At 58.5% G+C, this 25,450-nt stretch overlaps 7 protein-coding genes across 7 annotated transcripts; 3 read left to right on the plus strand and 4 right to left on the minus strand.

Annotated features, from left to right (window-relative positions):
• Window positions 1-473: 473 nt before the first annotated feature.
• Window positions 474-7,417, plus strand: JDV02_001525 (uncharacterized protein). The gene is made up of 2 exons (XM_047982464.1): window positions 474-3,179; window positions 3,245-7,417. The coding sequence occupies exons 1-2, from the start codon at window positions 2,061-2,063 to the stop codon at window positions 5,438-5,440; spliced, it is 3,315 nt and encodes a 1,104-aa protein (XP_047838429.1). The 5' UTR covers window positions 474-2,060; the 3' UTR covers window positions 5,441-7,417.
• Window positions 5,794-8,995, minus strand: JDV02_001526 (uncharacterized protein). The gene is made up of 2 exons (XM_047982465.1): window positions 7,741-8,995; window positions 5,794-7,691 (listed from the first exon to the last, which is right to left on the minus strand). The coding sequence occupies exons 1-2, from the start codon at window positions 8,334-8,336 to the stop codon at window positions 6,080-6,082; spliced, it is 2,208 nt and encodes a 735-aa protein (XP_047838430.1). The 5' UTR covers window positions 8,337-8,995; the 3' UTR covers window positions 5,794-6,079.
• A 2,467-nt stretch (window positions 8,996-11,462) lies between these two features.
• Window positions 11,463-15,533, minus strand: JDV02_001527 (uncharacterized protein). Its single transcript, XM_047982466.1, has 3 exons — window positions 12,652-15,533; window positions 12,511-12,602; window positions 11,463-12,453 (listed from the first exon to the last, which is right to left on the minus strand). Exons 1-3 carry the CDS (start codon window positions 15,415-15,417, stop codon window positions 11,853-11,855), a joined length of 3,459 nt encoding a protein of 1,152 aa, XP_047838431.1. The 5' UTR covers window positions 15,418-15,533; the 3' UTR covers window positions 11,463-11,852.
• A 215-nt stretch (window positions 15,534-15,748) lies between these two features.
• Window positions 15,749-17,382, minus strand: JDV02_001528 (HECT-type E3 ubiquitin transferase). The gene is made up of 2 exons (XM_047982467.1): window positions 16,694-17,382; window positions 15,749-16,362 (listed from the first exon to the last, which is right to left on the minus strand). The coding sequence occupies exons 1-2, from the start codon at window positions 17,300-17,302 to the stop codon at window positions 15,772-15,774; spliced, it is 1,200 nt and encodes a 399-aa protein (XP_047838432.1). The 5' UTR covers window positions 17,303-17,382; the 3' UTR covers window positions 15,749-15,771.
• Window positions 17,383-17,705: 323 nt separating this feature from the next.
• JDV02_001529 (uncharacterized protein) lies at window positions 17,706-19,265 on the plus strand. Its single transcript, XM_047982468.1, has 3 exons — window positions 17,706-18,337; window positions 18,387-19,019; window positions 19,067-19,265. The coding sequence occupies exons 1-3, from the start codon at window positions 17,848-17,850 to the stop codon at window positions 19,171-19,173; spliced, it is 1,230 nt and encodes a 409-aa protein (XP_047838433.1). The 5' UTR covers window positions 17,706-17,847; the 3' UTR covers window positions 19,174-19,265.
• A 313-nt stretch (window positions 19,266-19,578) lies between these two features.
• On the plus strand, window positions 19,579-22,522 carry rad17 (RFC checkpoint protein Rad17). The gene has a single exon (XM_047982469.1). It carries the CDS (start codon window positions 19,723-19,725, stop codon window positions 22,315-22,317), a length of 2,595 nt encoding a protein of 864 aa, XP_047838434.1. The 5' UTR covers window positions 19,579-19,722; the 3' UTR covers window positions 22,318-22,522.
• Window positions 22,523-22,737: 215 nt separating this feature from the next.
• On the minus strand, window positions 22,738-24,604 carry JDV02_001531 (DNA-(apurinic or apyrimidinic site) lyase; the record flags this gene model as incomplete). The annotated part of the gene is made up of 2 exons (XM_047982470.1): window positions 22,738-23,846; window positions 24,139-24,604. The coding sequence occupies 2 exons, from the start codon at window positions 24,602-24,604 to the stop codon at window positions 22,738-22,740; spliced, it is 1,575 nt and encodes a 524-aa protein (XP_047838435.1).
• Window positions 24,605-25,450: the final 846 nt, after the last annotated feature.

Consider the following 25,450-nt stretch of genomic DNA (forward strand, 5'->3'; position numbering starts at 1 on the left):
ACCTGCCTGCGCCGAGCAGTGGTTGCACCGCAGCTGCCACTGGATCAATGGGGATAGCGGTGACGTCGGCAAGGTCGGGCAAGATTTGTCTCTCTCGTGGGCTGTCAGGGGCCTGTCGTGCCTGCCCGGACCCCTCCAGCATGTGTTCGGCACCCGTGGACCCATGCCATCCACCTCGAGACGTCAGGCCCGCCCCCTAACTGTGGAATGTTCCATCTACTAAGGTACCTGTTGGAAGCAGCCGAGCCAGCGCGCTCACTCCCCTGTTTATTGCACTGCGTTGTATACTGTACAGGTTGTCCTGTCCGTACGCACCATTCCCGGGCTCCAATGGACCGGAAGGCCCGCGAATCTGGTGGCCACGCGCCCACAGGGGACGTCCAGGTGACTGGCTCCCGTCGCCCTCCCTCCCACCTCACTCATCCGCCTGCACGCACAGACAGCGCGTCCTCGCCCACTGGCGGACAGGAAGGGACAGGGGCTGCCGGCACAGCAGAGCACCGCACAGCCCGCCACGGGAGGGGCCACGACGGGACGGGCAACCTTAAGGCGCCATCCATCTTACACCTACTTCGTACGTTCCTCCTGGACTGATGGGCAGTCAGTCGTCTCTGGCGAAACACCGCCCGTGCCGGTCCCCCGCCCGCGGCCCTTTTTTTTTTGTTGGGCAGCAGCAGCTTGCTTGCTTGCTTACTTGCTTGCTTCCCGTCAAAGTTGCTTGCTGCCTCGCCTCTTGACGGGGGCCACGGCCGACGGATGCAACGACGACAACAAAAACCCAGAGACGACCCGTCCATCCGTCGGTCCGTTCGTGCTTCGTAGAGCGACTTCTCGCACAAGACTGTACAGCACAGCACAGCGCTCGTTCCCGATGGTGCGGTTTTGACCAGCGGGCGATCCATCGGCACACCCCCCCTCGAGCCGTGTGACACTTTTATTTTATTTTTCTACTTTTTTTTCTTCCTGTCCTTCCGTTCCTCTCTCTTTCCCCCAAGTGAGACAGCCTTCTCCCTGCCGTGGCCTGGCCGCGCCTCAGACGTGAGCCTCACACCCCCCCGGAAAAAGCCCACATTCGACCAGACAAACGTCATCGCGTCCCCACCGAGAACCCCAGAACCCCCCCGAAGCCGTTGCTCCAGACACAGGAGGAGTATCTCGCCTGCCCGCGGCACTTGTACTCGTACTAGTACTACCAAGCAATACCCCCGCGGGTTTTGATTTGAGTTCGTTGCCAGTCCTCTGTCTTTCGTACCTGACCTTGCCTCACCTCACCGATCCATCCCCCCATACCCCCTTTCCCGCGCCCGACGACGACACCGTTCGTCCGCTCGGCTCGCTTGTACGTGCTTGGTGCGTGCGTGTGTCCGCCCTGCAGACGGACGAGACGAGCAGAGAGTGGCGCCACAACGCAGGTACGTACGTCTAAACTCTGCCCTGAACTGAAGGACCCCCCGCCTGGCGCAGCAGGCGCAGGCAAACGCGTCCCCTCGGGCTCGAGATGCCGTCCGCCGTTTCCGATGCAAATCCCAACCCCGGGCTGCGCAGCACAACACCGCTGCGGCTTCTTGGCCGCTCGATGCGATTCGCGTCCCGGGGTGGCACAGCGCACCAGGGCCCATATCCGTGGAGATGCCCATGATGCCATGATGCTGTCCGCACTCTCCAGCTGAGCCAGGCGTGCACCTACGTACGTACTCGTACTTGGTGGTACGGGTGCGACCGTGGGCGGTGGTCCTGTTCTGTGTGGTCCATGTCTCCATGTCTGACGCGCATTTTCTCCCAGGATAGGCCCGTTCTCTGTCCTCCTTCTCTGCACATCCCCGTGCGCCGAGCCGTGGGACACGACACGCCCCCCCCCCCCACCAACTCTCTCCTCTGCCGCACGCCGCTCTCTCTCTCTCGCTCTCTGTTGTTACTGCCGTGCCCCGGCAGCCTTCAAGTGCTCTTTTGCCTTTTCATCTTGACTTCTTCCCGTTGCTGATTCTGACATCGCCGCTTGGTGTTTCCCGCTATTGCTGCATGTTAGATTTGCTCCGGGGCGGAGGGTCATATTATCCAATATGGCCTCGAGTAAGTCCTTTCGAGCAACTCTGCTCCCTTCTTCCTTCTCTTTTTCCACCTTGCGAACCAATTCAGATCCCGACCACCGTTCGTCGCGAAAGCTCCCTCGCCGCACCTCGAGCCTCGATCCCCTCAAGCAGCTCCATATCCGCAACCCACACGCGCCGTCACCCGTCCAGACGCCCCCGACGTTGCAGGAGGAGCCCGTCTTCATCCATCCCAAGGCCGCCGACGGCCTGCCGGGAGAGCCAGTGCCTCCTGCTACCCGCGCGCGCACCAAATCCAAGACCTGGGGCGCCCGCGTCTCCTCCCTCCTTCCTCCGCTTATGTCGCCCACCGCAGATACGAATTCCGAACCGGTCGCCAGAAAACCCATCAAGGCGGTGGCCACCAACCCGCCCGCCCAGCCCTCGCCACCTCCACCCTACGACCCTCGCGAGTCCTCCACCAAGCGTCTCAACAAGTCACCGCCGAGGTCCGACGTGCCTGTCGAGCCTCTCGGACACCCAAGCCCGCCCCGAACACCGCATGCCTTGCCACCAGCCCAGACCACCATGTCCTTGCCCGAGCTAGACATGGGCATGCTGGCCCTGTCCACGTCTGTGAAGCCGCAAATTATGGCGCCCATTCCCCCTTCCCCGATAGCATCAGACGACCACCCAAGACCAACTCCGGCCGGTCTCACGGAGCCTCAGTCTCCTGCCACCAAGCAAGCACGACTGCAAAAGGGGAAACCCGAATCGAGGCGGCGGAGCGCTTCGCTCCAGCAGCATGCGGCCCCCCTTCCTCAGCCCGGTATCAAAGCCCGGACGACCTCGCCCATGCCAGAGCCCCGGGGCCGACGCAGCATTTCCGCCCAGACTCCTGTAATCGCCGAACCCGCTACTGGATCACGTCTCTCCATCAGCCCTGGGAACCGGCGATCCGTCTCTGCCGCCAAGGATGGGAGTCAGAGCCCTTCGAGAGGAAGAATCCGAAGAAGCTGGCTTCCTGGTGGGGGCAGGTCGCGCTCCAACTCAATCGATGTGCAAGGGACAGGCAAGTCGTACGCTTGGGTCATGTCCGACGAGGCTGCTCAGGCCGAGTACAACCCATCGTTCCTCAAGAATGGGGAAAAGGTCCGTCTTGGTCTTTCGCCAACGATTGCCCCGCTGTCGTTGCTAACATTCCTTGTTCCTTGCAGGTTCCTGAACTGTGGAACGAGAGCGGTGCCGTTCTAGTCTTTTTATATCCCCGAGGCAGCAGCAGCGGTCCGTCGTTCAAGGTGCCCGAGTTCACCGTCAGTTCCTCGTACGTTTTCAACGAACTCATGCAATCCGAATTGGGAGCTCTCGGCAATGGGAGGAGCCGTGGTCACAGTTTTGGGGGCCGGGATAGCCTTAGTGCGCAGGATGCGACACGGCTCGTATCGCCTCCCATGTCACCGTCGCTGTCCGACTCTTCCAACTGCATGCGTTTGTACCTACCGGCTGCGCCCCCATCCGGCTCAGGACACCTGAGCGCGCCAGGAGAAGGCTCCAACGCGGAGCTCGACCGTTTGATTGCTATACGGAATCTCTTTGCCTTCTTGACGGGCCAGCCACTGGTTGGCACCAAGGCCAGACCCACCATATTCCAGGCCTTCCTCGAGATTGCAGAGTTGCTGCAGGAGTTCGGATTCGCCGGCGTGGACGGGGAAACGTTTGGCGACGCCGTCGATCTCAGCTTCAGCTTCTACTCTGAGCAGCTGGGCCTCGCAGACTGTCGGCACAGCCGCGAGAAAACCCTCGAAGCCCTCATCCTTGGCGAGCGAATGCGATGTCTTGATCTTTACAACGAAGCTTTCGCGCATGCCGCCGGGAAGTATTCGGCCATTATGGATCTGCGACTGCCTCTGTGGGGTCAGGTCACCCCTCTGACGCGTCAACAGTTGGAGCGAGCGCATCTTGATCTTGTTAACCGCCAGCACAATGTCAACGAGCACCTCGAGCAGTTCGAGTTCCCCTCTCTCTTCGCCGGCATCGCCAATTCCACGTCGATCCCAGAGCTCAGAAACGTGCGCTTCAAAGTTTGGAGAAACTCGTTTACCAGGATGCGCTCCTTTGTTCTAGGTTATTACAAGAGCACGTTTGGTAGCTGGCCGCCCAAAGCCAGCAGCAAGAAGAACCCGTTTGCGGAGAGTGGTCTGAACAGGCTCGTCCTCAAGGTTCTGTACTCCGACATGTGCGCCCTATATGACTTGCTCGTCGACCGAAAAAATCTCACGTCGAGAGTCATGGATGAGGTTCCCGCCATCTCCAGCGAAGCCGGCAAGATGACGACGTCTGCTCTGCGAAACATCATGTCGGAATTTGACAGATCCAAGCCACCCGTTCTGCCACCCGTGCCATTTGATCTTCCTCAGTTGCCCTCGATGACGGCTATCCACGAAACCTTCCACTCGCTCTCTGCCAAGGACCAGAGCAAGTTTGAAAAGAGAATCAAGGAGCACGAGATGCTTCTTATTCTCAACAAGGCGTATAATTACGACACAAACACCATCAAGCTCCCGTTCCTGGACCAGTTCAAAGATTTCGAGATGCGAGAGAGCAGGGGCAAGATGTGCCAGGATCTGGTTGACCAGCGCATTGGGTACTGGATCTTCCTGTACGTCGTCTTGCAATCGCTGCCCATGCTAGTCGTGGACGCACCGGACCTGAAGTATACGGATGGGGTCGAGTACTTCATCTGCGAACCGCCGATGGGCAACCCGCCCTGGATGGAGGACAGGCAAGTGCGTAAGATGTGGTACGAAATTGCAGGAGGCGGCGGTCGCTTGGTTGAGCTGTCGACAGACGCCATCATGTTCAGTGTCGAGGGTACATACCATCGAAGCCACTGTTGGCTGGCGGCAAAGCAGTGGGAGGGCGCCGAGGGAGCGCAGGCACCACCTCCAGAGCCAGCCATGTCGCCCCTCGAGCCGCCACGACCGATTTTCCAAGGCGTCGATGCGGCCATGTCGAGCCCGCCTCCGGTCGGCGGCGCACCTGGCGGATCAAGCACGCCATCGCCACCCCCTGGAGGACCTCAGCCAGCTTTGCGACCGCGGACCTTGTCCCCGGCCATGAACCGCGCCAGCTCGGCCTGGCGTTCAAGCATTGCCATGGGCCTAGAGCCCGTGCCCATGGAGCCCCCGAACGTGTTTGGTAGCCGCAACAGAAGCAGCTCCGTGGGCCCGCGACAGTCCAACAGTCACCTTGGCGCCCGGAGTGTGTCGACGGGGAATCTTGTGGGCATGTCGAGGAGCCCGACACCATCGTCACAGCTTGCCGCTAGTAGTTCTGGCGCCACCTTTGATGACATTCTCGGCGGCGAGCCGCAGCAGCAAAAGTCGAATAAGAAGAAGAGCAGGTTTTTCTGAGGGCCGCGCAGGGCGGCTGGAGGCGACCCGATGCCACGGTAATTCAACGTGTCGCGTATCTGAAGGATGCATTCTGTCTGGAGTTTTTTTTGTATTTGAGCCTGGAAATGAACCTAGACGAAGACGATATAGGCGACGCCATCTTGACTGACTGGCTACGTCTTGAGGCCCGGACATGTATGGAGCCACACGCATGGACATATAGACGATGCAGATGCAGATTCGAGCGTTCTTCATGGCAGTCACGGATAATATGACACGGATATACGCATCAGCGCACGCACTAACTGGTTCGCAAAGCGGGTTCCGTGCTTGAGAGAGAGTAGCCACTGGCAACACGATGGAATGCATCACGGGTATTAGCCATGTTGAAATGTACTTGCGCTCCGCCGACTTTTCGCTCCGGGCTGCTCTGTCGCCATCTCGGCCTACTTGCCTCGAGTCGTATTCGCACACACACCGATACAAAGTACTCTCTACCTCGGGGTATATTCCTGTCCGCTCATCTGCTGGTCCGGAGCCGTCTCAGTCGACCCTCCCTCCCCCTTGATCCAAGTTCATGGCCTATCATGGTGATCATGCCGGGGGCAATGCCTGGCCACCCGTGTTGCTGTCGTTTTCCTCCTAACCACATGCCCCTCAATCGAGCCTTACGCGCCTCCAGCGGCCTCTCTCGGTGTGCCACCAGTTTTCCTTCTCCCTCCTGTCCGCGACGACACCCTCCCTCCTGTTCCAGTTCCCGTCGCAGCCGCTGCGGCCGGAGGCAAGACCCTCGCCGCAATCCGATGCCAGGTCCGTGACGTCGACGAGCCCGCCCTTGTCGTCCGACGAGCCAGAGTCAGGCAGGAGGTTCAACTCGATATTACTCCCGACAGTGCCAATGTAGCTTCCCAGGCCGAACTCATCGACAAGACTGCCGTTCTCATCCTGGACGGTGACGTGGAAGCGGAATGCGGTGGTGGCTAAGCTGTCGTCTTCGCGGGCGCTTTCGATGCGCGCCTGAGCAGCCAAGCGGGCGCGGTGGAGGCTGGTGCAGGGGCTGGGCACGCTGGCAAGCATGCCCGGCAGCGAGCTCGTCGTCGGAGATTTGGCGAGAAGCTTGGTCGGGGAGCCGGGCGTGCTGAGGGAGCCCGTCGGCAGGGACATGGTGCGGAAGCGGTCCCCGGGCAGTTCGATCCTGTCCACTGGGCGACAGAGGTTCTGGAAGATGCCCTCCGGGTCATTGGGCGCCCTCAAACTCCTCAGGGCGGGGAAGCCGCCGGCTGCGATACTACGCGCGAGGATGTCATCTGCCGCATTGGCGCAGCCGCAATGGTCTGAGATGTCCCAATGCAGTGTCGAGACGCTCGAAGAGGCGAGGTACGGCATCATCCACAGGATGAAGGAGTCCGACTCGGGCATGAGCGGGGCAAACGACTGAACAAAGGCGAAGCTGGTGAGCGAGGTCAACATGGAGAGGATGCGGGCCAAGGCGGGCAAAGACGTCAGAGGCACGTGGCGAATGGTAAGCTTCTCGAGAGTTCGGCTGTTGGCACGAGTGGCGAAGCTGGAGAGGCCCTTGGAGCTAATGCCTGCGATGTTGGAGAGGGTCAGGCTCTTTAGACAAGGCAGGGACAAAAGGTTCGTGTCGGTGAAGGCGTTGGCGGGAAGGTTAGACAAGTGTAAATGCTGGAGCGACGGCAAGACAGTGAGGGTCCTCGCGAGGAGCGTATCCGGTCCGAGGCTACCATCGGGCATGCAGTGAATCGTGAGACTCGTCAATTTGGTCCATTGGCGGTGCTGTTCGAGGAAAGTACACTCCTGAGCGGGCGTCAAGCTCGCGGGCAATGACGGTTCACACTGCATCAGACTCTCCAGGCTCTGGCCTGCCAGTGCGTCCTTGGATGGTTCAATGAACCACATCACATCTTTCAAGTTGGTGCGTGTTGACAGCGCGTGAAAGAGCCTTTTGAACGAGTGGTTGTACGTGAATATGGGGCCGCAGAGGCGCTCCAGGTTGGGACAGGTCATGACAAGCGCGGCAACGCCGTCCTCGTACTGGTCCAAAGCGGAGGGGCCCTTCGAGGTCGACGATGCCGCTGTTGTCAGCGCGGCGTAGGGTAGCGGAACCTTCAAAGAGCGAACACGGCTCCCAAGGGTCGGGTTGGCGCGTAGAGTCCGTCGCAATAGAGCCATGCGGCACCCCTGGGTGAGCTTGAAGCGCTTCTTGTGGGCCAGCGAGTCTGCTCCGACAAGCACAATGTCTTCGTACCTGTCGTCTTGGTCAGAAGGAGCGCAAATACAGCAACTGGCTCACTCACAAGGCTCGGCGGGCTGCCCTCAGCCATTTCCGCGAGGTCAAAGAGACGCTACAGGCATCGCGCATCCAGCAAGTCGCGCAGGTTTCACTGCGGACGTCCAAGTGCAGCCCCTTGAGCATCTCGAGAACCACTTCCAGAACCTCGTCCGGCAGGAGCGAGAGCATGTCATCAGGCCGCTGCCGCGTCCGCAGATGCTTGATCGGAGCCGGGCGCTGGGGGGCGACAATGCTTGACCTCCAGCCGCTGGGGTCGACGAACTCTGGGGCGAAAGTAGCCGGCATGGTGCTCCACGAAGGAGTTGGTAACCTAGCGCTGTTGGCAGCCTCGCGCGGTCTAATAGTGGATGGTGATGAGCTGACGCTTCCAGAAAGCCGTCTCGGCCGGTTCAGTGTAGCCGGCATGGAGTCGGCGCTCCTCTTTCTGTCGACTGGGGGTGTCTGCAGGCCCGGATACATGGGATACGCGGCGGCGGTGGCATGGCGGTTCGGCGAAGGGCGTGTCCACACGGACGGAGGCTGTTGGTGAGTCGAGTAGTGCTCTGGTATGGGCTCGAAGGACGGGAGGTGCATGGGCTTCACGGCGGCGGCTCGGCTCATGATGGATGGGAGGTGGCCCGGGGCGGGCAGGCGGCGAACTTTGAGATGTGTCGGAGGTTCGAATGCGTTGGTCACTAATAAGATGAAGTTGAGGCCAAGCTAGTAGACATGACGCCCGTTATTCGCAGCTGCGATACCGAGATGAAGGAAGCGAGCAGAGGGGCAAAGATTTGTAATTGTCGAGGCACCCCGAGCGGTATTATTCATTCGCGGCAGAGCTGTGTGTGTGTCCGTTCTCGTCCCCAGGCCGGGGAGCTTTATTATCGAGCCTTGACTGTGGTAGAAGTAGTAGGTAACTTGTTAGCAACTTTGTTTAGTTCAGGTACTCGGTCAGGGTGTGGACGGGGAGACGTGAGCCCTCGTCTCCACGATCCCTTGAGGGTGGGGGCTTCTTCTGACGTATGCAGTCGGCGGGTAGTTCCCAGGTCACCACGGTACTCACTGTGAGTACAGCACGTTGGCAACTGAGTAAGGTAGTAAGTAGTACGGATACTAGCCTCTTGGTACGTACGTAACGGGCGGCGTCTGTGCTTGGCCGGGCTGGGCTGGCTGGAGCGCGAGGCTCTCGCGGCGGGCCAAGGGGCGGCGATTTGTGGGCATGCAATCAAACGTGGGAGGAAAACGACACAACATTTTCCAGGCGAGACATGGGATGGGAGGGATCCGATCATGGGAGTGGATGAAAGTCGGTTCCTTGCCCAATGCGGAAATGGGAAGACGTGATGCGGTGCAGCGGCGCATGCCTTGCCTGGGGTTGTCGATCCAGGGTCACCGAGCGGTCACTAAGTACTGCAACTACAACTTCGTACGTACTACTCCGTACTCCGTACCTCCTCCTCCTACTACTACTACTACTACTACTACTACTACTGTAGTAGTACTAGCACGCGGCCTCCCCATCGCCCCTGCCACGAAGTCAGAGCCAGAGCCAACCAAACGACATGAGTGGCTGCACTGCTACAGTACCCAAAGACGTACTAACGTTAGTAACTTGTTATTTTGTGCTACGTACTTCGTACACGTGTGCGAGCTTCGCAGGAGCGCTGGAGCGAGAAGGAGCAGCCGCCACGTTCCTGACAGCCCAAGGCCCAGCCCCAGCCCGGCCCGCCTTTGCAGGGCTCTCTCCATCTCCCTCTCCCAGCGTGCGTGTGCATTTTGCTTGTGCGCCCGCCCCCTCCGCCCCGCCCTTCTCGCCCGAGCTCGTCTGTACTGTATCCGTATGGGGGGGCACAAACGTTGACTGCTGTACGGAGCACTGTACCAGCGATGCTGCCACCTCACGCTCTGTCGCAAAGTCGTCGCAGTCGTGGGAACAATAGCTTCTGTCTTACATTCGGACATGAGCATGGAGTCTGCCACTAGCAGTATGATGTGCTACTAGTAGCTATACTGTACCTATGAGTTACTTTGGAAGGGGGCCCACGCCGCCCAAGGCTCCCTCGTTTGTACCTTCCAGCCAGCAGGTACCTTACCTTGCGCAAACACAGACACACCTCACACACTTCACCAGCGCGAACACGCACGCACACACACACATACACACATCTGCCTCGCATCGAGCAGACGAGAAGCCCGCAGAGCATCCGTGCTGTCCTGGTGGAGGTGTTGCCTGCTGCTCAGCCTGACGAGGCGTACCTTTCTCTCTCCTTCTCTTGCCGCCGGGTCCCGACTCCCAACTCCTGCTAATTCCTGGGCATCCATCCTCCGCCGCGGACGGTGAGGCGCTTGCCCGTCTCCATCGCAGGGGGGGGGGGGCCATGAGTCAATTCAGACCCTGTGCTGATGATCCATGGGAGGTCATTGTCCCGCACAGCCGCGAGGAATGCGACCTACCTACGGATACAGTACGCCGATAATATTAGCAACGGCTGCCAGCGACCTGTCTGCAGTCCGTCCGCAACACCCCCGTTGCGGCCGAGACACGGCAGCCCGCCGCCCGCAGCCACCACGACCACGATAACGCAGGGGAGGAAGGGGCGAATAGTACTTCCTACTCCCTATTCAAATGCCAGCAAAGAAGCCGACCAACTAATAACTCCCTTGGACAACATCCCTCGGAGAGCGGGGGGACAGCTCCCCCCTTCCCCCCTTTCCCTCATCCTTCAGACGCAGACTGCAAATGTGATAACTGGGACAGCAATCCACGGGCGCAAGAAAGAAAGGAACAGGAGAAAGAAAATTAACAGCCAATGAATGGATCGGCGCCTCGCCCGTGCAGGGCGCCTGCGCCCAGGGGAAGGAGACAGACCACAATCAAACGGAATGGCGATGCGTCGCCTCGCCCAAGCGCCAGTGCGACCGACCCCCCGACCAGCCACTGCCGTGCTTAGCGCTCTTGAGGCTCATCCTGGCCGCCCCTGAAAGCTGAATGCGACATGCGCGAGACGCCACGCCGCATGGGAAACAGGCAACCCGGTTCGTCCCCCGTCTCTCGCCGCCGTTGAGGAATCAATTTCTGCCGCGCCAACCCGAATGTATGTAGGTAAGCTTTCTGGCGGCGTTGCGGCGTGTGTGCCTTGTGCTGCAGCCCCCCCCCCCCCCTTCTCCCCGCCATTCCTTCTCTCCCCCAACGAATTGGTCCCACCGATTTGATGCCCGGATGACCCGACCAAAACTCCATCGGAGACATATATTCGACTTCTTCGCCGACGCCCAGCTTGCTGTTGCTGCTGCCCCGCCCTTCGCATCCACACTCGGAACTCGCGAAGAGCCAGTCATCCATCCAAGCGACGCCGGATCCGCTCAGCTGAAAAAAAGAAGGCGGCGGCGTCGCATGTTCGCGTGAGGCAGTCTCGAGGCGCTAGGCGCACTCTGTTGGAAGCGAGAAGACCCCTTCGTGCACCGGACACAAGGCGCTTTCATGGAGAGAGTTTTGAGAGGAAGATATGGTCGCTCCGACGTGAAGGTCGCCGTCACTTTAGGCCCCAATCAAGTCTGCCTCGGGGCCTGGAAGCCCGGTTCAGACGGTCCGGACTTCTCGTCTGTGTCCATGGCTACATGACGCTCCTCGCAGCTGATGAGAAGAGCTTTGTCAGAAATGCACGCACCACCAGTCGGTCATGCTAGACCAGCCCTGGCATGGCGGCAACAAGAGCCGACCAGACTGCCAATGCTTACCTCGCAGCTTGCACGAATGCGAAGCCTGACCTGCTCGCGGCAACTGGACTTCGCCGGTGGGGATGTTTAATGCTTTTGCCAGCTCTAATTACACCACGACGAGAAGTGGATGTTGTGGGCTCAATGATTTGCAGCAAAGGCCAGTCAGTTTCTTCATGTTGGAATCTGAAGCCCACAATGCTCGGCATCGATAGCGACTTAGGACAACATGGCCGCCCCGTGACTGTCCTAGGCCGGCTGCGGCAACTATTCTAGGTCCCGGCCAAATTACAATCACGTTGCGGCTCCGTCACTGCAATCATGTACTGCATCGGATTGCGCAATGGCGACAAGAGATTGTCACTCTGCAGCTCCGTTCTCCTTTCCCCAGGCTGCTGCTGCCCAATACCTCATCATGTATCATTCTTCGTCAGACTCGGCCACAAAGCGCACGCGTCTAGCCGGTCGCGATACGAGTGCCAATTTCTCGTCTGTCCCAATCGCCGCGTCTTGTCCAGGCCCTACATCATGATCTCTCTTCGTTCCAATAACTACCACAGGACTCCTCGGCGGATCTCGGTCGTTAGTCCTCCGCGTCGGGCTTTCCACCGACATCAAACCATCGTCAGGATGGACCGACTTGCCGAACCCACGGCCGAATACGTGCTGTGCGGGCTGAAGAGGAGTCATTTGAGACTCGTTGCTGCCGTCGGTCTTGGGCAAGCCCACGATCGTGGCGTTCTTGATCCAGTTGTAGATGTCTTGAACGTCCAAGATCGACTTGACTCGGCGGTGTTCGGCTTGTGTCATGTGCTTCTTCCGCTCCAGGATGACCTCGTCTATGCTGTTCTTTAACACGAGCGTTTCCACCGACACCGGTTTCTGCTGGCTGATCCGGCGAACACGGCCGATGGCCTGTGCTTCCACTTGCGGGTTGAGAACGGGATTGATGAAGTAGATCCTCGACGCCTCACGCATGTCAAGCCCAAACGCCGCCTGCGACAGGTCCATGAGTAGTACCCTTTGGTTTTGTTAGTCTAGCGAAGCGGAGTGTCCAGCACAAGGCGGCTGTTCCTACCTAAAGCGCGAGTTGCGGTGAAAAGTGTCCACGTATTGGGCCCGTCTCTGTGTGCTGAGCCCCTTTGCATAGATCAGGTGCTGAATTTGCAACTGTCCCAAGTTAGACGGTCTTCGTTTCGCTGGGAAAACGGGCACTCACCACATCGAGCATGCTTGCCAGGTACCAGGCAACGTTCTCGTTGTCGTAGAAAATGATCATCTTCTCTCGCTCCTGATGCTCCGTGATAGAGTCGATCAAATATGAGAGCTTCGCAGAGACTGTAGACGTGATTGCGGTTGACTGCAGTGGCGCAGGCATCTTCTCTACATCGATGTCGTCCTTTGGCTTCGTCACACCAACACCGCGCGGGCGTGACTTGCGTGGACTGTCGACACCAAGCTTTGTGTTCCCAGCGAGGGTCTCGGACTCTCTCTTCGTCTTCCCCTGGTCGCTTCGCTCCGTGTCTGACGACTGTGTAGGGAGCATTTTCTCTCTTTCTTTCATTCCTTCTTGGACCAGGCCGCCGTTGAGAAGAGAGTTGAGTTTCTCGGGCTCTGTGACGGAATGGTACAACAGCTTTTGAAGCGACTGAAGAAGGCTTGACGAAGTGCACACTGAATCACCGTCTTCACCATCCAACGACCATGCTTGCCCCGCCCTTGCAGGAAAGTCCAGAACGCACACGGGCATTTCGTGGAACTGGTTGCTGAGCCCTCTCAGCTTGTTCTTGACGGCCAGGTGGCCTAAAGCAATGGCCTCGCGGAGCATTGACTCATCTTCGTGACTTACCGGTACCTTCTTCTCCCCCAGGAAGTCTTCAGCCGTTTGCACGGCCTTGGCAATCTCATCGGACGTGAAGAACGACCCACCAAAGAAGCTCGTCTGCTTGAGGTTGTGGACAATCTGCAGCAGACTCTTGCGCTGCCGGGGATGGAAAAAGTAGTCCATGTCCGTCCTTTGTGATTGCACGGAGTTGAAAATAATCATCATTGCAAAAACATTCAGGGATAACTTGTCTTGGTAAGAGCCATCGAGCACAACGATTTTCTCGTCGACCGGCGGCAGCATGTCTTGCAGTTGTTCGATGGGGTGGCGTATGATGAGGGAGTTGAGTGTTGACTTGAGGCAGTCCCAGCGCCCGTAGCTGCGAGGATTGTGCCTTGGGAGCAACAGATACGTGTCCCAGTCCGATGGTGTGTCCTCCCCTTCCTGGATGGTGTTGGCCCATGGTCGCGCCTTGAGGTATAGGGAAGAAATCGATCCCAGTCTCTGTAGGTCTTTCTTTTCCATTTCCGTAGCGGAATTGTTTTCTTTTCCGCTCGCATGCGACATCTCATCGCTGATGCCTGCGTGATCTGTTCCTTGGCGAGACTCGTCAACACCAAACAGACCCTGTGACGGAGTGCCCGTTACAATCCAGCGTGACGAAAAGATCATTGAGTCCAGTCCAATCAGCAGGTTGCTTCTATGCCCAATCCTAGAATTTCCAAGCTTGTGTCCCTCATCCACAATGCAGCGCTTGAAGTGGACAGAAGAAAGGCTTTCGTCGATAACCCCCTCAGTCTTGACGATCTGCTCAAACTTGCTTTGGGAGAAGAGCACAATGTCGTATTCGAGGAACTGTCTGGGCTTGGGCATTGGAGACGAATTTTCCAACACCAGTACCTCGAGCCCATGAGTGTGCGTCGCAATTTCTTGTCTCCATTGAATGAGCAGGTTGCCGGGGACAACAATGACGGTTGCCGAGCTGAGGTAAATTTTCTTGGGCTGCGTAGGAGTCTCCCGACGAACTCCGCGTCGCACATCCGGTGGAAGCCGCAAGTAGTACCCAGGGTTGCGCTGAAGCGCGGCGGTGCAGCGCGCAAAATCCATATCTCTCGAATTCTGGAAGAATGGTTTCCAAGGAGCAGCGTGTCGGGTGGCCGAGGAAGCGGCCATGTCTGCGAGGGAGGCCACTTTTCGACGCACGGGTGGAGGGCCGCCTTGATACAGCTCCGGGCATTTCGTCGGTAGATCCTTGCTGGCCAATATCAGAGACAAGCAGATGAGAGTCTTGCCTGAACCCATTTCTTCAGCTAGAATACCGCCACGGACTCCGTCGTAAACCCGCGGCTCGGATAGGATTGTGCCTGCAACAGGGTCGATGTACCAATGAGAGCCATCGTCTCTTGCCACCGAAACTAGGCGAGGGTCCGTGACCTTTTCCGGTGCCTCCTCCTTTTGCAGCATAAGAGCAGCAGATCTCCGTTGGTGGAAGTGAAGTGGTGTTTTCAAGCCCCAGACTGAGCTCTCCAACAGGTTGTGCATGGCATCTTGCACATGAGGCCCAGCTGCCTTGCTCACGTTCGGATCTGGCGGGGGGATACAGTTGAACACTTGAAGCAGCGACACTGCTTCTCCCTTGTGTTCTTGACCAAGCTCTGAGAGTGAAATGTGATTCGCCTCCGAGTTGGGTCGCTGAGTTTTCCATGCTTCTGGTGAAAAGTCCAGCCCGCGCAACACTGCCTGCCTGGAGCGGATCAGGCCGGGGATGGATCGGTCCACATCTATTCGATAGACGTTATCTGGCAACAAATGTACGCGAATGACGGCGCCGATCGCACCGACATCGCACACCTGGATCTCTAGGCGAGCCCACCGTGCGTGGAGGAGGCGTGCAAGATGCCTCAATCGTGGCACCTCGAGCAAGCGCTTCTGAACAGGGCGAGGTAACCGAAGATGGTGGCCATTGGTGTCAAGCTGGTGCGTCTCTGCTCCGTCCTCGCTAAACATCCACCATGAATGAGGGCTTTGTGGTAGCCAAGTCTCGCCAAGTACATGGAGTTCAATCTTTGGGACTGACATGCGCCCAACTGGGATATATCGAGCCGGATCCAGCGGCGTGACAACCTTCACGCCTGTGGCGCGGCCATTGGTGACGGTCATGGTTGCGATCGAACAGCTGCCCTCAAGTGGCAGAACAGAAAGATCAAATCGGCAGCTGTGTCATAATGACTGTGGAAGACCCCCATAGGGAAGACGACGATGTGCTTGGTTACCTGGCGGGGGTGTTGTGTAAGAGAAGAGACAAGGAAGAGATGGGGGCGGCCAAGCGGCGCGGATGTCTATTGACCCGTGGAAGTGGTGGCGGAGGCCTACGGCAGGATACTGGCACTGTGGAGCCGGTGCGCAAACAGGTGCGGCCGCACAGTTCGCAACGCACGGTGCAGTTCAACAACACCACATCGGGCCACGATGCGCGACATGCCATGAACTTGTGGTGATTTTTTTATTTGGGGTTCAAGTGTTGGCGGTCCATTTCTGCAACAGACCCGCGTTCCATTCCCTGAACGTCCGTTCACGTTCTGGCAACAGACTGCTGCTCAGCTGCAGCGCCTCCCTCGCCGCAGCCAGAGCCTTGGAGGGCAAATTAATGTCCTGGACGTCCGATGTCATCGATTCCACCAGCTTGTTGCCCTCATCCGGGCCAATGTCCTTGTACAAGATCTTCAGAGCCGACCTGCGGCCAGACATCGTAGAGGATGCATAGATGACGTTCGGGTTGAGGATCCAGAGGTGGAGAAACGGTACCGAGGCATCCTGATGCTCCGATGCGTGCGGTGCTACGACGGACTTTGCGCAGCCCGACCGGGATAGCGTAGAGAGCAAAGTCGAGGCAAGGCATTCTGGCGCGCTGGGCGCCTCGGTGGATGAAGATGTTTCACACGTAACCTGCCACTTGAACAGTGTCACGCCAGCCGCAAGGAGACTATATAGCCCAACCTCGGTGCCGCATTTGCCGCAGAAGGCGTGCAGGAACTTGCCGGCAAATGCTTGGCCTATGGCATCTGCGCTGGCTTTTGCTCTAGGCCCGGATACGGATGTGGAGAACTGTATAGGCACTGTAAGTACTTTTCTGCTCCAAGCTCTCGTTGATGCTCTGTCTAGTGCATGTATGTTTCTCTTTAAATCTCCGAGGCCCACGGCTCTGGACGGCAGGATGAAAGAAGAGACAGCCTTTTCAGCTGAGACCAGTCGAACCCATCCCAGGGGGAGGGTTCGGCCAGGGACGTAAGCTGTCCATGAAATGGAAACGGCGGAGGTTATTCATCTTGGGGATCTGTATCGATGGCTATGCCATAGAGTGGCAATTGTGCCGGCCTAGCCACCTTCTTTCTCCCCAGACCACAGTGGAAAAGCTAACGTCACGGGCATCACTCACCATGATCCCTTGGCAGTCGGACTCGAAGAACATAAAAGACGTAATATCGACGAACCCGACGCCTTGTTGCGCAGTGATGGCATTGTTCGCACCGTACCCTCGGCTGGCAAGGGAGTCGCTTCCATGTTGGCCGTGGTCGTGCGGCTTGTGGCAGTGCCAGAACTCCATCATCTCAGCCCAATTCTCACTCGGCAGGTCCTTCCAGGAAGTGATGGTGTCATTCTGGATCAGAGCATCGCCACAATCTCGACAGCAGACAGGAGACCCAGTCTTGATGTCTGAGGAGTTCCACGGCACCGCTTGGTCCTCCGGCGTGAATCGCAGCTCGCCCGCGTCGGCCGGCGACACGGGCAACCTCCAGTTGAGCTCCTTGGATGACCCACTGGGTACGGGCAGACGGGCCTCTGCCGTGGCGACCGAGGCTGGGAGGCTCAGCACCTGGGACTGGCCCCGGTGGCAGACGCGCAGGCGCCGCCCAGCATCGAAGACTTCGGCCTGGGTGGACGCGTCCGAGTGTGTCGACAGCGAAGCCCCAACAGACACCTGTCTAATGTTGGCCAGTAGTTCTGCGTAGACAACGATGCCTGGCGCGTGTTGCGTTGTTGTCATGGCCCAGGCGTTGCGGACTGGGGGCTGCGAGCGAGCAAGGGAAAGCTTGGATGTGATGGACGACGAACTGTCGTTTGGGGAACTTGAAGTCGCAAGAACCGGAGAATCACTTGATGTGGCAGCGGCCCGCTAATAACGGCCCCACTATGTTACTTCGTACTAAGGTAGGTAGATTAGAGGTAGGTAGGTACCTTTAGTACCTACACGCATGCCTGAGGCGCGCGGTGGGGGTATTAAGTCACTACTAACCTGTACCTACCTACTAAGGGAACCTTGAAAGCACTGTATCCTATTAGTTCAGACCCCGACAGTGAATGATACGGCGCTTTTGGTGCAGTACAGGCGATCCATGAAATTCCAGGAAGCCTCCAGCTCCAGCTCCAGCTCCAGCTCCAGCGCGTGCCCCACGTCTGCCGGCGATGTCACCAATTCCCGTCCCCCACCACAATCCTCAACACATGTGACAGACGTCATTCTCTTCTCGCTCTTTCACTCGACCCAACACTCCAGCGTCTCACGCTGCGCCGCCAATATCGGCCGGAAAGATGTCGGGCCTCCTCTCGTATGTGCCCATTGCCAACCGGCTCGTCGGTTCAGGCATGAGGCAACAAGCAATCCATCTTCCGCCCGTCGAGGTCCACCATATCGAGACCAACCCTGGGCGAAGAGCCCGATGCCTGAAGCACCTCCTCAAGGCCAATCATGTCAACTACTCCATAGTATACAACGAGCGGCGCTCGCTGAACCAAACTTCTCACCTTCTAAGCACTGCATATCTGCTCGGCGCCGATGAGGCGAAGCTGAATGACTTGTACGAGGTCGGCATCAAGCACCTGCAGCCATGGACGCCGTCACCCGCAGAGGTCGCCGACCTGGACTGGCAGGATTTCCTCGGAGACAGGGAGTACCAGCGAGCCTACGTCGACTACTTCGAGGACAAGCTCGCCATGGATTTTGCCTACAACTGGAAGCAGGAGCTCCAACACTTTCTTTTCAGTGGCGATTTGTCATTGTGCTATAGCCTAATTGGCGATGGTATGGATTGAGCAATGGCGGATGTGAACCATGCTGATATATGTGACAGCCGCGCAACCCCTTATTCATCTTGGATACGCCTACGAGATGGACAGTAAGGAGCTCGCCATGGAAGCCCTCGGCCTAGCGTGCATCCAACACAACTTCCTACACAAATACGCGGCTGAAGCTGCGTACACCCGACCATCTCCACTCACATCCGACTCGCCACTAGATCTCCTCATCAAAATCTCAGAAGATGAGCGGTTTAGCAAGATTCCTGAGGTGAACAATTTCTGTGGGCTGGAGCGAGTCTTCGCCGAGCATGAGGATCTCATCCTGGAATACTGGAACGCGCTGGACTTGGATGACGCTATGGACCAGTTCCGGCTGTCCCAAGAAGCACCAGTGGCTTTGCTGGCAACGAGCGTCAAGGCAGGTACTCACATATACAGCGCGGGCTTTGTTCAGCTCCTGTCGGCCAGCCACGCCATTCGGGTTCTGCTGCCATACGTCCCCTCCGAACATCACGTTGCCCTGCTGAGACAGTGGTGGCTCCTTGCCATTGCGGTTTTTGTCCTCGCCGGACGCCCAAGGCCAGACCCGGAGAGCCTCGACGTCGATGTCAGTGGCAAGGATTGGGCGTGGGTGCAGAAGACGGCTCTCGCCTCGAAGTGGTCGCACGATGCTGGATTTCTTGAAGGTATGCCACAATCACCAGAAATACTAACTTGAGGCTGACTCGCACAGCGATTCGCACCATGAAGGAGAATGCCAAAACGTGGGGAGATGGACAAGAGATGTATTTGGAGGCAGCGGTGATGTTTGTCAAAGAATTCAAGGGTTGGTCGGCGTGAGCCGGAAATAAGTCGCGGACACGTAAGGTCGATGGCCAGACATACGAAATGTACGTTGCCGTGCTCTTGCATTTCGAATCCCCGTTGCAGCCGCATTGAAACGTGCCTACCTCAAAAATGAGTAAAGACGCATCCCCGACGTCAGTTCGTGAACAGACCACCGCAAGACAGTGCGCACGCGGCGACAGGCACTCGACACTGTACGGGAAACGGCGGTGCTCGTTGGTGGTGCCCAGGGTCCTCCAGCTGAGCTGGGCGGTGCGGAGCCCTCCAAGGGTTGATGTAGTTACCAAGTTACCTGGGCTGGGGGGGCTGTCCGCCAACTTATGTCGACACCGCCGCCCCGCTACTGGTGTGTGCTTCGTTCGTACCTTATTAGTACTAGGGTACTCCATGCTACTTCCCATATCTGCTACTGCTGCTGCTACTGCTTGTCAACGCCAGCACGCCGCTTCACCACACCGCCGTCAGGCCTCCTCTCTGGACAATCATTGTCGACAACACCCGCCCGCATGGAAGGCCCAGGCTGCAGATGCTCCAGTCGCTTCAATGGCCCCGCCCGCGAAGCGCCGCCGGCGGAACCCCGTTGAGGACTCGGACGAGGAAGACGAGCAGCAGCCCAGAGCCAACACCTTGGCCAACTACCTCGTGTCGTCGCCGAGCTCGCCCAACAAGAACCGCGTCCCGACCGCATCGCCGAGCCCCATCAAGTCAAGGAATGGCGCCGGGGCGACCAGCCCGAGCAAGCAGCGGCGCCTTTCGACGCTGAACAATGGTGCGAGCCCGAGCCCCAAGAAGGGCAAGGCAGCGGCCAAGGTCGAAGACAAAGGCAAGACGGCCGACCTCAAGACTCTGTTCTCCAAGCAGGCCCAACGTGCAACAAGGACCGGTGCGGCCAGCGACGCTCGAGGCCCCCCGATTGACGACATCATCAGCGATCCCGTATCCGAAGACGACGAGATATCCGAGCTCAAGGCCAGCTCGTCTAGCTTGGTCGGCCAGCATGCACGAAAGAGGCTGCGTCACGGTGCCGAAGCTGCTGCGTCCAGTCAACTGCTGAGTGCCACGCAGCGCTTCCTGCGGCCGCCGAAGCCTGCAGGCTCCTCTGCCTTCGACGACGACCTGCGGCCGTGGTCGGAACGCTTCGGGCCGCGAAACCTCGACGAGCTCGCCGTGCACAAGAAGAAGGTGGCAGACGTGCGGAGATGGCTGGAAGACGTCATGTCGGGGCGCTTGCGGCAGCGCCTTCTGATCCTTAAGGGTGCCGCTGGCTCGGGCAAGACGACGACGATGCGTCTGCTCGCTCAGGACATGGGTTGCGAGCTGCTCGAATGGAAGAACCCCACGGGGACCTCGTCCACAGGCTTTGTTTCCATGTCGGCGCAGTTTGACGAGTTCCTGGGGAGGGGCGGCAAGTTCGGGACGCTGGACATGGAGTCCCCATCATCTTCCACCCTGACCAGTTCTGCCAATGGCGCCAGCAACGATCTCGCCAAGAGAATCATCCTCATCGAAGAATTCCCGAACACCTTTTCGCGGTCATCCTCGACACTAAACTCCTTTCGAAGCTCTCTCTCTCACTATCTGGCCGCCCATACGCCGTCCCTATCCATGTTCGGCAAGCAACCGCAACGGGAGCCGATCAAGCCGGTCGTGCTGGTGATTTCCGAAACGCTACTGACCACGACCTCGGCATCCGCAGATAGCCTAACTGCCCATCGGCTCCTAGGACCCGACATATTACGACATCCAGGAGTGGGTGTCATCGAGTTCAACGCCATAGCTCCGTCTTTGTTAGCCAAGGCTTTGGAGCTCATCGTTCAAAAGGAGGCGCGCAAATCTGGCCGCAGGAGAACGCCGGGGCCGCTGGTGCTGAAGCGGCTCGGTGAGATTGGCGACATTCGAAATGCCATCTCGTCTCTGGAATTTCTCTGCCTCAAGGGCGACCAAGACGCAGACTGGGGCGCCAAGGTGACGTTCACGAAGCAGAAGCGAGGCGCGAGGGACGGCATCGGCCTGACAAAGGGTGAGACGGAAACCCTGGAGATGGTCTCTCAGCGCGAAGCCAGCCTGGGCATCTTTCACGCCGTCGGCAAAGTCGTCTACAACAAGCGGGACGAGGCACCTCCGCCCGGCGACACTGTGGAGGACTTGCCGCCATACCTCTCACGCTTCTCGCGGCCCAAGCGATCGCAAGTATCTGTCGCGTCGCTCATCGACGAGATAGGCACAGACACGCACACCTTCATCTCCGCTCTACACGAAAACTACATCCTCTCGTGCGAAAGCACGGGACCCATGGATCTTTCGACTCCCATGGATTACGTCAACGAATGCATAGAATACCTGTCACTCAGCGATCTACTTTGTCCCTCACGTGATATCTTCTTCGGCGGCAGGGGTGGGTTCTCGGGGCGGGACTCTGGGAGCCAACTTCTTCGACAAGACGAGATGACCTTCGAGGTGGCCGTGCGCGGCATGCTGTTCTCTCTGCCGAACCCCGTGAAGCGGAAGATGACGACGATGCCCCGAGGCGGCGACGCGTTCAAGATGTTCTACCCGACCAGCTTGAAGCTCTGGAGGGCCAAGGAGGAAATCGAGGGCCTGATTGACGTGTGGTCTACCAAGGCACTCAAGGGCGACGCCCAGGGGCCGACCAAGAGCCTGACGGACGGCGCCAGCGCGTTCCGGAAACCACAGGCGTCGTCATCATCGAGCGACGTCTCGTGGATGCAGCGCCAGCAGCAGGCCCGGTCGGCAAACTCGTCGAAAGGCAGCGCGTCCAAGGATGGGGAGGGCGAGGACGCACCGCCCCTGCTCTCCCTGGGCAGCGCCGCCCGCCGCGAGATGCTGCTCGACCGCCTCCCGTACATGGCGCACATTGCGCGCGCGCGCAGGGCGCCCACCCGCCTCCGCGACCTCGAGAAGATTGTTTCCTTCAACGGCGTCGGCGCCGCCGCCGACGCGGACGAGGGGGACGAGGATGCGGATGACGAGACGGCCCCGCCAGGCGAGGCGTGGGCCACGGATAAGCCCTCGGAGGAGGCGAGCCCCCGGAAGAAGGCCGCAGGTATCAAGGCTGGAGGCGTCTCGGGGATGCTGGCGCAGAAGCTGGTGCTGAGCGACGATGATATTGAAGATTGATGAAGACGGGTAACATATGATTTTGGCGAGCGGCGTAGAGAGTGTACATTGGGACAGGACACTATGATTGAATGCCTCTTCGGGCGGAATGGAGAAAGGAACAGCAAGGCAGGACGGAGGGAGGGCCTCACCTCGGCGTTTGTGTATGTACATTTCATCTGCCTGTAGACCAGGGAAGAATCAACTCTAATCAAGTCTCATCGGATAACCAACAATGTACCTTACGAGGTACTAATCCTACAACAAATGCCCCTCCCCCGTGCGCTCCAAGACAGGCGCGGCAAAGGCGGTGCTTGCTCCGTCGCCCCAAACTACCCAAGCGCGCTCCCCCCGGCTGATGCCCACGCAAGCGTTCTCCTTTGTCTCCTGTCCTCCAATCCAACCTGGCCCGACGACACCATCCCCAAGTCGCATCTGGTATCACCCGCTCTCATATGCCTCACTCTCGTAGGCCTCGCTCTCATATTCCTCGCTCTCGTATGCCTCGCTCTCATATGGCTCCATCTCATATGCCCCGCTCTCATATACGTCGCTCTCATATGCTTCGCCCTCGTCCGGGTCGTCGCCCCCATCTGAGTCGTCGCCCTCGTCCGGCTCGCTGTCGTATAATTCGCTGTCGTCCGACTCACTCTCCTCCGTCACGTGTTCGTTCTCCCACGTCTGGGCCATCCAGAAACACCGACGACCGTTGTACTTGCCCAGCGCGCGGCTGTCGTAGTCGCCCCCCATGACAAACTTCTCCAGCTCGAGCTCGATGCGCTCGAGCTTGGCGCCCCGCCTGCGGTGGTAGTTCTTGTCGTCGGAGGTCGTGGTCGCGCCGTCGGGCAGGACGTATCCGGGCGACCAGTGGCCGGACCACTCGAGGCGCACGAAGAAGCGATTCACGTCTCGGATCTGCTTGAACGGGTCAACAATGGGGAGAGAGCTCAGGAAGACCTGCTCGTCCAGGTCTTGGGCAACGAACTCGATGGATCCGGACTTGTAGGCGCCGCCCCAGAGGTCTATCAGGACCACGAGTGTCAGGGCGCGCAGATTTGCGTGCCGGCTCAGGTGTTTAATGGCGCTCCGCCACCTGCGCAAGGCCGATTCCATCTGCTCTTCCAAGTTGCAAGTATCTCGGAGTCTCGGTAACGCGAGTTCCAGGGTTCGGATATTGCCGAGCAGCTCGGGTCGGATACGCCCCCCCATGAACAACGCGCCGTCCAGGAGCCCATGGGTTAGGTTGTAGTGTCTGAGTAAGTGGCTCAGACGGTCCTTTACCGTGATATTGTTGCACGAGTAGAATACTTGGGCCGCTTCGCGCGACATGGCTTTGCTGACGACGAAGAGGGCTTTCGGGGGCATCCAGCAAACGCATCTCGCAGAGTATGAGGCAGCGTGATTGTGACAAAAGTCAATATGATAGGAGGAGTTCAAGGGGTAGCGTGCCCACTCAAAGGCTCCGATATAAAAGCCTCGTTCCGAGTCCCACTGGACTTCCTTCCAGGGTGTGATGAGATCGGTGAAGCGCAAGATCCTTTGACGTATTTCTGCCGGCAGATAGAAGAAGCGAAACGGTTCAGCGTGTTCTGGGTTTTCTTGACCAAGGATGGTGCGAGCCAAGGTCCGCGCAAAGTATGAGGTAGAATACCAGGATGCTGGCTTCAGTCGGAGAGAGATGGACGACAAGATGCCGGGTTGGTCGAGGAGAGGCTGGAGGACACGACGCGTCGTGAGACTCTCGCCAGTCTCGCAAATCAAATTGAGATTGAGTGTCTGTGGGGGGGGTGTTGGCCAACACGTGCTTGATTGTTCTCTTCCACAGGGAAAGACGGCTCGTACTGATCGATTCCTTAGAGGAGCTGTACCAGCCGTTGAATTCGTACTGCTCGTGGTGCCACTGCTCATGGAGGCAGATGGTCAAGTTGGTGACTCGAGTCCAAATAAAATCCGGAAGCTTGAGGAGGTATAGTAGCGCCTCTTCAATGTCGTCGTCGTAGAAGCTGAATTGAAGATTGTCCCACACTGGGGATGCAATGTCGTAGTATGCGGGTTGGCGTATAGCCTTCAAGGCGCGGTCGACGGCGCCAAGGTCTTTGGTCTCTGCGTACAGGTTGAGAATCTCGGCTTGCGTCAAAGGTCCGGTGTAGCCTCTTGAGAGCCCGGCTTCGATGTAGATTCTCCGGCGGATGTGGCGTGGAAGGTCAAAGAAGTTTTTTGGGTGATGGCAGGGCCAGCCTAGGGAGTCGCATATGCGCGGCTGCTTAGGATCTGGCTCTGGGTTGTACATGTAGGTGATGGAACACATTGCAGTCGGATTGTCGAGAAGAGGCCCTGCTTCTCACGGGAGCTGCGATGCGTGAAGGAGGAAAGGTTGTATTGGGGGCAAAGGCGGCGAGAAGGCGCGTTATATAGAGCCAGGAAGCGGGCGGGCTGTCAAGAGCTCGCAGCTGGCAGCCAGCTGGCAGGTGTGGGGCGCTAGTCACTGTGGGGTCAGCGGACCCCACTGCCAGGCCCACACTGGAGGGGCCCACACAGGCCAAACGAGTGACGCATCCGTTGGCATCCATCCGATCCAGATCCCACTCCCCGCCTAGCGATATCCATGAAATCGTAGGTAGGGCCCCGTGCTCCTGGGCTGGGCTGGGCTGGTGCCCAGACGTTTACTATTGAGGTTTACTATTGAAAGTTGCCACGAATCTCAAGAGCGCCTGAGGCGTGGAGGGCCTCCCTGAGCGATGGAGGCGCCTGCCGTCCAGCAGAGCCCGGTTCTTTTCCAGTCAGAAGGCATACCTGCCTGCTACCTAGGTAGGTACCTATCTTGGGTGCCAGGCACTTCGGTGGGTTCCATAAGGTAGTTCCATAGTAGGTTCCATTGTTGTGGCGGTCCGGGGGTGGACCTGCCGCTGGCCTCCGTCCCCTGGTTAGGTGTACCAATAATGGCAACCAGCCTGAAGGCCGTCCACTGGACTGGGCTGGCTGCACGCAACGCCCGTCTTCACCACCTACCTGTACCTGGGCTGCCTGCACTGAGGTGACTGCGGTGCGTCAGCGTACTGCCGGAGCCACTGAAGCGAGGTACCTTCTGACTGAAGCTCCGATAGAAGTCGCATGGGACGGGAGCTGCTGAGCGCCCAGGCACCCACCCACCAGT

Source organism: Purpureocillium takamizusanense, chromosome 1, assembly GCF_022605165.1.
Source record: "Purpureocillium takamizusanense chromosome 1, complete sequence".
NCBI lineage: Eukaryota > Fungi > Ascomycota > Sordariomycetes > Hypocreales > Ophiocordycipitaceae > Purpureocillium > Purpureocillium takamizusanense.

Excerpts from the sequence above, each read along its gene's own strand:
- JDV02_001527 (XM_047982466.1), bottom strand. The coding sequence starts at position 15,417 with ATGACCGTCACCAATGGCCGCGCCACAGGCGTGAAGGTTGTCACGCCG. Across the intron at positions 12,603-12,651 it reads TGGCAAGCATGCTCGATGTG|TTGCAAATTCAGCACCTGAT; the intron begins GTGAGTGCCCGT and ends AACTTGGGACAG. Across the intron at positions 12,454-12,510 it reads CACCGCAACTCGCGCTTTAG|GGTACTACTCATGGACCTGT; the intron begins GTAGGAACAGCC and ends ACAAAACCAAAG.
- rad17 (XM_047982469.1), top strand. The coding sequence starts at position 19,723 with ATGGCCCCGCCCGCGAAGCGCCGCCGGCGGAACCCCGTTGAGGACTCG.
- JDV02_001526 (XM_047982465.1), bottom strand. The coding sequence starts at position 8,336 with ATGAGCCGAGCCGCCGCCGTGAAGCCCATGCACCTCCCGTCCTTCGAG. Across the intron at positions 7,692-7,740 it reads AGGGCAGCCCGCCGAGCCTT|GTACGAAGACATTGTGCTTG; the intron begins GTGAGTGAGCCA and ends CCAAGACGACAG.
- JDV02_001529 (XM_047982468.1), top strand. The coding sequence starts at position 17,848 with ATGTCGGGCCTCCTCTCGTATGTGCCCATTGCCAACCGGCTCGTCGGT. Across the intron at positions 18,338-18,386 it reads CTATAGCCTAATTGGCGATG|CCGCGCAACCCCTTATTCAT; the intron begins GTATGGATTGAG and ends TATATGTGACAG. Across the intron at positions 19,020-19,066 it reads CGATGCTGGATTTCTTGAAG|CGATTCGCACCATGAAGGAG; the intron begins GTATGCCACAAT and ends TGACTCGCACAG.
- JDV02_001528 (XM_047982467.1), bottom strand. The coding sequence starts at position 17,302 with ATGACAACAACGCAACACGCGCCAGGCATCGTTGTCTACGCAGAACTA. Across the intron at positions 16,363-16,693 it reads CCGACTGCCAAGGGATCATG|TTCTCCACATCCGTATCCGG; the intron begins GTGAGTGATGCC and ends GTGCCTATACAG.
- JDV02_001525 (XM_047982464.1), top strand. The coding sequence starts at position 2,061 with ATGGCCTCGAGTAAGTCCTTTCGAGCAACTCTGCTCCCTTCTTCCTTC. Across the intron at positions 3,180-3,244 it reads TCCTCAAGAATGGGGAAAAG|GTTCCTGAACTGTGGAACGA; the intron begins GTCCGTCTTGGT and ends TGTTCCTTGCAG.